This window comes from Brachionichthys hirsutus, chromosome 13 (assembly GCF_040956055.1).
Source record: "Brachionichthys hirsutus isolate HB-005 chromosome 13, CSIRO-AGI_Bhir_v1, whole genome shotgun sequence".
NCBI classification, from domain to species: domain Eukaryota; kingdom Metazoa; phylum Chordata; class Actinopteri; order Lophiiformes; family Brachionichthyidae; genus Brachionichthys; species Brachionichthys hirsutus.
Window position 1 is genome coordinate 2,526,653 of NC_090909.1, and position 9,506 is coordinate 2,536,158.

At 43.1% G+C, this 9,506-nt stretch overlaps 1 protein-coding gene across 1 annotated transcript; it reads right to left on the minus strand.

Annotated features, from left to right (window-relative positions):
- Positions 1 to 6,480: 6,480 nt before the first annotated feature.
- On the minus strand, positions 6,481 to 8,604 carry fam8a1a (family with sequence similarity 8 member A1a). The gene is made up of 5 exons (XM_068747411.1): positions 8,187 to 8,604; positions 7,894 to 8,014; positions 7,691 to 7,814; positions 7,341 to 7,480; positions 6,481 to 7,259 (listed from the first exon to the last, which is right to left on the minus strand). Exons 1-5 carry the CDS (start codon positions 8,602 to 8,604, stop codon positions 7,115 to 7,117), a joined length of 948 nt encoding a protein of 315 aa, XP_068603512.1. The 3' UTR covers positions 6,481 to 7,114.
- Between the last annotated feature and the right edge of the window lie 902 nt (positions 8,605 to 9,506).

Here is a 9,506-nt window from a genome sequence, read left to right on the forward strand (position 1 = left end):
GCAGGTGTGGCCTTTATGGGTCGAGCCCTGAGAAAGGTAGACTGTTTAAACCAGTGTGTCTGTGGGGCTATTATTGTGAGATTAAATGACTCATGTCTTAAATACCAAGGAAATATTTTAACCCTGACACAATAAAAGCGTGAGACAAATCACTGTTCAGGCTACGGTTCACAGATTTGTCTGGCTTGAACTCTTTGTGGCCAAAAAAACAAAGAAACATCCATTTATATATATATATATATTCAATTAGGTCATGTCCACTTTATTGACAAGTGCACACAAACAAAAGATAAGACACTTCCCCAGGGATATGAATAAATAACACAGATATATTAATATTTAATCATGACCACTCCTGAGGAATGGTCAAAGACTTTAATGGCCAGTGAAATCTCTGCTCCATTGGACGAGGGGGAAACCGCGGGCAGCTTGGCGTGTAAAGTGCACGCCACTTGACACACAACACGTTCTGGGGATTCTGCTCGTCATGCAGTCACGTGTGAGTTTTACCGTTGACCTCTTTGGCTGGTGTGAAAATACACAAAGGAGGATAAAGGAACAGGTCACTGCTCTTCAGGAATTCCAATCGAGACTTTCAGGGGAGATGCCGAACTGCGCTTTTAAAGCAGGACGGCGTCGATTTAAAGTCTCCAGTGTCTCCTGTGGATGTCTGAACACAGGGATGGCGTGTTTTACAGGTGCATACTGCTCCCCCTTTTGCTCAAAGGTGGAAATGTTTCATGGCCGGATTCACGGCGGCCTGCTATGCACTTAGAACCAATAATAAAAAGATAGAACATCACTTCTCACATCCCATCGTTCAATACCATACACTATTTTTTTAAAGGTGTTGATTCTGTTGACTTCTAAACACAATAAAACTCAAAACCAACGTTATATTCAATCATTTATTTACCAAAATTTTCACATAAACTCTAACAACCAAATTAGGCAGGATTAAAGGTGCCCTTGTGTAATCCTACAGGGAATGTCGACTATCATGCCAACCTGTTCTCACACACTTTCCTTATTCTGCTACGAGGGAGGATTAGAGAGCTAAGAGAGCTCCCTAATCTGTGTATTAGCAGCCGTCAGGTGAATCGGGCTGTCTTGGCAGATTTTTGGAAGTAATATAGAGCGCTTCATTGTGTTAAAATCTGTGCCTATGAAGAAACACGTGCTCCGTTAGATGTAGACAGTGTGTCGGTAGAAAAATAAATGCTGTGCATCGTCTTTCTTTTCCGTCCAAGTATACATACATATGCACGCTCTACTTTTGTGCACACAACTTTCATCCGAATGTCACAATGAGGATTGCAGCATATGGGCGATGAGATTATTTGATAAATATGGGTGGAAGTACAGGCATAGAGCAAATAATGAGTGTGTGTGTGTGTGCATTTAACAGCTGAATGTAAAACTAATTGGCTCTCAGTTCTGGACCAAGAACTTATTATTAGTCTGCGGCCTTTGTAGATGAGACAGAAATTTTACAGCAACACACATTATCTCACTTTTTGAACTCCCTGTTTAAACTACAAGTTGTTTTTGTGACTGTTTTATTCCACCTTGATCTTTATGGCGTCTCTGTCTTCATAATGGTTTACATCCGCCAAGGATCTTGTGTTTTTTTGACGCCATTTGTCTGTCTGTTAGCAGGATTGCGGAAAAACTGCAGGATGGATCTTGACGTAAAAAAATCTGAAGATGGGTCTTGGACTAACTTAGTCGTAAAGAAACAGTCGTAAAGATGGAAACGAAGGGAATGTGCTGCAGAGGTTTCTTTCAAGGGCGTAGTTAAAGAGTTAGTTAAGATTTATTGCTCGCTTTACAGAATCAACAGCAATTAATTCATTAAGGAGCATGAGTAGCATTCCAACATGTCAGGAGCAAATATTTGCTTTTGGTCCAAGAGTTAGAGAAGGAGACTCATGCCACTCTCATGACAGTATGTTCCTGTAAATATACAGCTAGCGGCTGATTAGCCCATCTTAGCATAAAGTCTGCAGACCGGGGGAAACGGCCGGACCGGCTCCATCAAAAGGAAACAGAAGCTCCCTGACAGCACCTCTAAAACCTAATTATCTCCCGTGTTTAATATTGTGGGTTTTGTACATAATTAAACACAAAAGATAATTAAGCGCAGCCAAGACAAACTGTGGCTTCTGTTTTTCTAATCTAACACTGTAAGAATCTATTAAATCATCTCAAAAAATGTCAACTCTATCTTTCAAATATACTCCGGTATAAAAATAAAATGTACCAAAATATTAAAGTAAATGTGTGTGTGTGGGGGGGGGGGGGGGGGGATGCTTCTGCTTAAATCTGCCGGCATTTCAATCCAATCGAAACTACGGTAACTTTAGTCAAATGTTTCCAGCTATATTTTCTGTTCTAGTAATTATTATGAGAATCACCCAGAGACTCATTTCCTCAGGGAAGCTAGAGCATCACTCAAACAATGGGAAGCTGGGGAAAATATATAGTCACCATTCAGCATAACCTTGTTGCCTGAGTGCTGATTTAAGGCCCAGATGAAGTCATAAAATATGAATGAAAGGCTTAAATGAGGGATTAATTAAGTTTGCTAATTACACACCCACACGGTTTAGTTTAGCATTGAAACAAGCAACGATTAAAAATGTTTTTTTATATATATTAGAATTCACGGTTTAAAAGCAAATCACGATTGCATTTTTTTTTCTGTTTCTTTTCAAGCAGGCTTTCATCTTTATTTATAGATCAATTCCTTTTTAAATTATGCACGGTCTCTTATGTGGACGGGAATTACGCAGCGGTAGATCATTAGCCTGGCTTCAGTTTTATAGTTTCAGGCTTTATTTGCTATAAAGCGGAAAGTACAAAATAAACGACACTTTATTCTACAAATATCCCCGTAACTAAAAGAAGCTAACAGTCCCTGACATGCAGTGTGTGTGTGTGTGTGTGTTTGTGTTTGAGTGTGTTGCTACGTGACTCATGTACAGATGAAAGCAGAACTAAGGAAGTACATAAGGAAGTAAGGAGTTTCCAAATCCCCTCAATCTCTGGTGGAGTTTTCTTTGCCTGCTACCTGCAGACTTGCAACCGGGACCAGGCACATTTTTCGACTGCTCAACATCCTCTTTGTGCAGCAGCTGATGATGAAACGCCGCTCCGGTTTACAGATTGGAAAGTCTGCTTTCTGTTTTGTAAAAGTTTAAAAGTCTGAGAAAAATGACGTCTGATGGGGAAACAAAAGAAAGAAAGAAAGAAAGAAACAACCCAAACGCCTGACTGACAGCGACACCGACTGGGAATTGCTGCATTGTGAAGGGAAGAGGAGGCAGCTAAGGAAGTGATGCGCGGCGGAACAGGTTGTCAAACCAGCTCGACTTAACACTGACGCATGCAAATATCTGTCACTCACTGGAATGATGTACCGGTACTGTATGTTCTGAATGCAGTTGTCGTCTAAACTGGGACCTCGGGCCCAAGAATGCCCGTCGAAGGAGCTGCAAGCCCTGCCAACCTTTGAACCCTTCCAACCTTTGAACCCTGCCACCGTGGCGTGTTTCAGGAAGGCCTGGCATAGGAATGGTTAACGTGCAGCAGGTTCGACAAACATTTAAAATACAGCGACATTTTTTTCTAACGTAGTTTAGCAGCACTTTAAGAATACGTGGTTAGAATTATGCACACGTATTCCAACGAAACAATACGTGTGTGTGTGTGTGTGTGTGTGTGTGCATCCCAGATATCAAACGATCTAATAATCTTGCTCTGCCTGCTGACTTACAACATGTGTTACTACAGGCTACTACACACTCTCACACACACACACTCACAGTCTGTAGACTTTTGATTGCAATTTGCTCCTGCTGTGCATTTTGAATTGGATCACTCCTTTGATGTATTTCCAGCACAACGCGTCCTTATCTGTAAATGTAAAAAAAATAAAATAAATTGAGACGCTCTGTGAGACGTTAATAAAACTATGTGTGTGTGTGTGTGTGTAATGATCGTTTCCCTTTGGCAAGAATATTTGCACATCAGTGCAGGGAAAGTAGCAGGGGGGGGGGGTGTCTTATTCAGGTGCTGGACTCTCTGCCTTCAGTCAAGCAAGATGGGACAAAAAACAAATCCACTTGAAAAAAAAAGAAAAAACACAAACCCAAAAGGAATGTCTTAATTATCCGGACACACACACACACACACACACACACACACACTGCTGCTGCGTCACTGACTGCACTCCTGCCTCTATCCACTATAGTAATAGTACTACATATAGTAATAGTACTACATGCTCTGGTTGACAGCTCATGCCGAGCCAGCACATTCCGTGTTATTACTACTTCAGATGTTTGTGGCCCAGAAGCGTGCTGATTGGCTGGGCTGCGTCCGACGCCGGGGGCTGCTGGGGACCAATCAGCGGCCTGCTCCGGAGTGCGAGGGGGCGTGGGGACGGTGAAAGAGACCGCCCTCTGCTGGACGGCCCGGGCAACAGCAGAGTTTGTGAGGCTGTTTGCAGAACGTAATCCAATATTCAGCTAATAAAGGATGTTACTGCTGCGCTCTGGCTCTTCCGCCCTCTCTTGCTCCCCCTTCCTCTCCTCTCACAAATCCTATGAATTATGCAAATGAGGTTTCCCAGCGTCCTATCCTTTCCTCTCTTCACACTCTCTCTCTCTCTCTCTCACCATCCGGTTTTCTTCCCAAGTGGGTTTTGTTAGTAATAATCAAGTTCAATCACACGCACGTCCTCTTTGATTAGCACTGCGTGTTCTAGGAGAGCACCCAACATGCCTGGGATGACTTTGATTGAGGTATCTGAGGGTGGAGTACGTAAAATAAAAAAAAATCCCCAGAAATATCAGCCTGCTGAGTCACACGGAAAGAGCATTGTATCACAGACGTAAACGATGAGTCACAAAAGTGCTCTGTGGCTCAGGACTAGTTTTCACAACCTGGTGTTGAATCAGACAAGTACAGCGTAATAATAATAATAATAATAATAATAATAATAATAATCATTAATCACTAATCTTGTCTGTAATTAGTCAAGTGTTTGCTTTCAGCACCTTTTCTTGGTGGGGGGGGGGGGGGTCCTTCCAGACACTTTTGTTTCATTCTAACTGCTAATCATAGACACACACACACACACACACACACACAAAAGGTGTGGTCAATTTACTCCTTGAAAAAACTCGAAGAACACAGGACGAGATTATTTAGGCAGGAATTACACTTTGACAGTCTAATCTAAGGTGTGTGTGAGCTACTGTTGCTAAGCATCAGTAGCTCATCATCATAACAAAAGGCATCCAGCGGCTCTGCTGCCCCCACGTGGCCAAAAAAGAGGCAGTGCATGTTTGATTTTCAAAATAAAAGTGTTTTGTGGCAGTGATCTTTGCTAAATTCATTGACCCCCAGATTTCCATGCAGCATACCATACAAGGCGAACCTGGTTGCGTGTGCAGGACTGTTGGTCTTCAGTGTGTGTGTGTGTGCGTGCGTGCAACAGACAGTCAGCAGAGAACACTTAGCTGTGCAGGGCATCTCTTGTATAATAACTGAGAGCTTTCGCGCGCCTGGTTGAATTTTAATGGAGTTCTGCGGGGTATTCCATCGCCTCTGGTCCCACAGCTCAAAGATCAGAGAGAATTTCCAAGCATGGTGTCCCTCAGCTTCTCATACTTACTCTCTCTTATTCTTTCTCTCTCTCTCTCCCTATTTCTCTGCTTCTTTTTCTGTTATGACCTCCCTTTCCAATCCTTTCCCTCCTCTTGGGCTTTTGTCTCTCTCTCTCTCTTAATCCCTTTCTGTGTCTGACACTTTCTCTTTCTCTGTGTGTGAAATTTGAATTAGAACCACTCGAGGCATCATTATTAGGAAGCCTCTCTCACTTCCCTCGCACCGAGACCAACTCATGACTCTCAGCACAAAAAGCTTGCTATTCAAGGACAAAATGCTGTGATGAACTTTTCAAATAGTGCAAAATGGCTGACAAAATGTTTGCATAGTTTTTATATGCACAGAGATTATAGATCAAAAAGCACATTTTCTCTGTGCCTCAAAGCCATTTATGGAGCTTAGTGCTTAAAAAAAGAAAAGAGCTTCAAGAATGATTTAACCTATATATATATATATATATATATATATATATAAATCTACTTTTCTTCAGCAAACGAAAAAAATTGTATTTGCATAAATTTGACATTTTGATTTCTTTTTCTTTCTTGAAATGAATTGAGGTGAAACTTTGCGGTTTCTTAACTTACATGTACTCAGAGAGCTGTTTCTTATCCCCCCAACCAGAAGCCAGGAATAGTCCAGTCATATTCTGTACTGTTTTTCCATTGGCTGAATAAATGGAATCATATTTTCTTAACTTTCCGATTGGATGAAGGCCCACCCTCTAATAATGATGCTGTTGTGATTCTAATTAAATTAGAATACAAATGATAGATCAACAACAAGCCATTTTCATTTAGGCTTTATTATAAATTGTCCTTATATCTATTTATACTTTATTTTTCAAATGTGAACACATCTGTTTGAACCATAGAGCATAAAATCAGGATACGCCTTAAATTGTTGCTGAATTCTTTGACCATACTTTTGCATCTGCTGCTAAACAGCAAATTCATGTTAACACATCCTTTATTATAATACCAGAAGAGTTTTTACAACGTGCATGTTTAGGCATCTTACAAGAGCAGCGGCATTCGATATTCCAATCTCGGAAAATCAGAGGGTCATCAAAGCAAAAAACGGTTTCCCTGAGACATAAGGATTATTCTTCAGGAGAAGCTTTTTGTTATGTTTCGCTGCAACGGAAAAAAAAACTGCAAAACTTCATCCATGAAAACATCTACAGGCGCAAAGAAAGAAGAAAAATCTGTTTAGTACGACTGATTATGATTAATAACAACGTAATAATAATAAATCAAAAGTCGTATCCACGTATTCTGAAGTTGCTTTAAACTTAACACAAATAAATAACAATTAGACGGTACACAAATTAAAATTCACATTGCGTGACGGAAGGACTTAAGATATGCAGAAACGTCACAATACTTCAGAGTATTCTTTCATTTAAAAACAACCTTACAAAAATATATACGAGACGCTATCTGCCCCCCCTGTGCTGGACCACGATGGTCCCCGCCACGATGTCATACACAGTCCTGTTGTGCTGGAAGAAGAGGAGGGTGACGAAGACGGGAAAGAGGAAGGCGATGGAGAAGTTCTTATTCAGCGCCCGCACCGTGGAGCTGCGAAGAGACGCAACAACGCGAGAGGTCAAAGAGCAGAAAGACAAAGCGACCGAGACACGCCGACGGACGATCGCTCACGCAGAGAGGGAGACGTTAGACGCCGGAACCACAAGGACCCGGTTGGGTCGGACCAGGGTGGTCGTGTCGCACGCCACCACCCGCAGGCCGAGCAGGAACTTCCCCGGCGTGGCGCCACCGGCACCCCAAATACAGATCGTCTTTATTGGACAAGAAGGAGAAGGACACAGGTGTCAGAATGTACTTTCATTTCGTCTCACGAGAGACAGAGTAATTATCTCGTCGGCTGTTGACCGTAAACAGTCCAGGTTAGAAGGACGGTATTTATCTACACAGAGGAGCCCGAAGCTCCCGGCGCCACTTCCCACCCGGGAAGAAAAACCACGGAGGCGCCATTCAAAACGACTCACCTCATAGACGCACACCAGGACCCTGTAAACCAGGGCCACGGCCATCATCTTCTGCAGGTCCTCCATGGACGTGTTCTCATCGATCTCCTCCACGATAAAGTGGGTAATAAACGTGGCAATGTCCCTTTAAAGAGGAGAGCGTACGGCATTCAATGACGACACACAGTCCAGAAGATCTGCATTCGCTTTACGGCCTCGCTCACTTCATTCCACTCAGATGCATGATCCACAGCACGATGGTGGCCTTGACGCAGAACAGGATGACGAAATCCACCGTCTCAGCCAGGAACCTCTGGAGAGGAGACGGGACGGCGTACTCCCGTCCTGCCGGCCGACGGAAAGACAAAGGGGAAGGAGGAGGATGCGAGACATAATGATAACTTCTGCTGAAAGGAGAGCTCTAAGCACATGGGCTCGTTTCATCGGGCCTTATTGGGTAAAGCCCGATTCCTGCCAGACTCGTGTAAAGTAATGGAGGCAGCAGCCTGAGACAAACCTGGCTGAGGCGGATCCCCATTCTGCTGCCGGGCTAGCCGGGCGTCGGCAGCGGGGGTCGGGGCATCGGTTGAGCTCTGCCCCGTCTGCGCAACGGCCGGGCGGGCAGAGTAAGCAGGGAAGCCGGTAGGATACGGGTAACTGTACCAACTCCCTGCGTCAGCACCGCGCGGTGCGCCGCCGGAGGTCGCGGCAGGTGCACCGGGTGTCCGAGCGCTCGTCCCGGGCGGAGGGAATCTGAACGTCGGTGGGAAGGCTGGCAGAGCCGCCCAGCTGTGCCAGCTAGCATGTCCCCAGTAATACTGCCACATCCAGCGCTGCAACTCGGCGCAGTATTCTGCTGTAGCGGCGGGATGAGACGGTTTAGCGTCACTTTCAGAACCGTCACGGCAGCCGCCACTCGTCGTAGACGTAAACATGTCCGAACCAATAGGAAAGCTCCAATAAATCTATCGATAAAGCTCCGTAGACTCGCTCACTAGCTCATTAGCAGGTAACAACAAGGGCTAACACTCTTAGATCGGCCAATTACGTTCGTAAGTATGGGGGTGTCTGTGATCTCTGAACGTTAGATTGGTGGCATTCTATAATACTCTGGACTCACAGGAATAAGATAAGATATTAAACATATTTAGTATTTTAGTAATATATTTGTCTGCCGCTAATATTAGCGAAATACCATGAAATCGTGATACCATTAATAACCCCCCCCCCCCCGCTGTCATTAATGGTATCACCCGTTCAGAGGCTCTTCCGGTGTTGTTAACTCAACATCAACATCTGAAACATGATAAGGAAGTAAATCCAGACATAAATAGTCCAGTTTGTTTTTTATGTTCACGTTTCTTTACTTCTCGTTTTAGAACACATCGAGTCTTTTCAACGTTTCAATCTTGTGTCTTGTTTTTTTATTTATTTAATAATAAATGTTTCTCGATTAATTTATTTTTTGTTACGTCATTGTGAGCTGGGTAAAATTACAAATTAAATATCAGGAACTGAACCGCAGATTCTACGTCATATGAAAGAAAAGCCCATATTTACTGTTGTTACATATTTCCAAATTTTGAACTTGAATCAAAAGCAAAATCTCATAATAAGGCAAATTACTGAGCAAGGACGAAATAAAATTGATCACTCTGCACTCAGCATAATATTTTACTGTGTCTGTACCAATTCATATAAATAATAATAATATTCTAAAGATGAACGCTCCGTCACAACCTTCAATTTGAACCACAAGAGGGTAGCAGCTGGAAGCTGATACAGACCGTCCCATCCTGTCAAGCATACCCTTACAAATAATAGAATGATCTAAATC

Excerpts from the sequence above, each read along its gene's own strand:
- fam8a1a (XM_068747411.1), bottom strand. The coding sequence starts at position 8,604 with ATGTTTACGTCTACGACGAGTGGCGGCTGCCGTGACGGTTCTGAAAGT. Across the intron at positions 7,815-7,893 it reads ATGCATCTGAGTGGAATGAA|GGACATTGCCACGTTTATTA; the intron begins GTGAGCGAGGCC and ends TCCTCTTTAAAG. Across the intron at positions 7,481-7,690 it reads TCCTGGTGTGCGTCTATGAG|ACGATCTGTATTTGGGGTGC; the intron begins GTGAGTCGTTTT and ends TGTCCAATAAAG.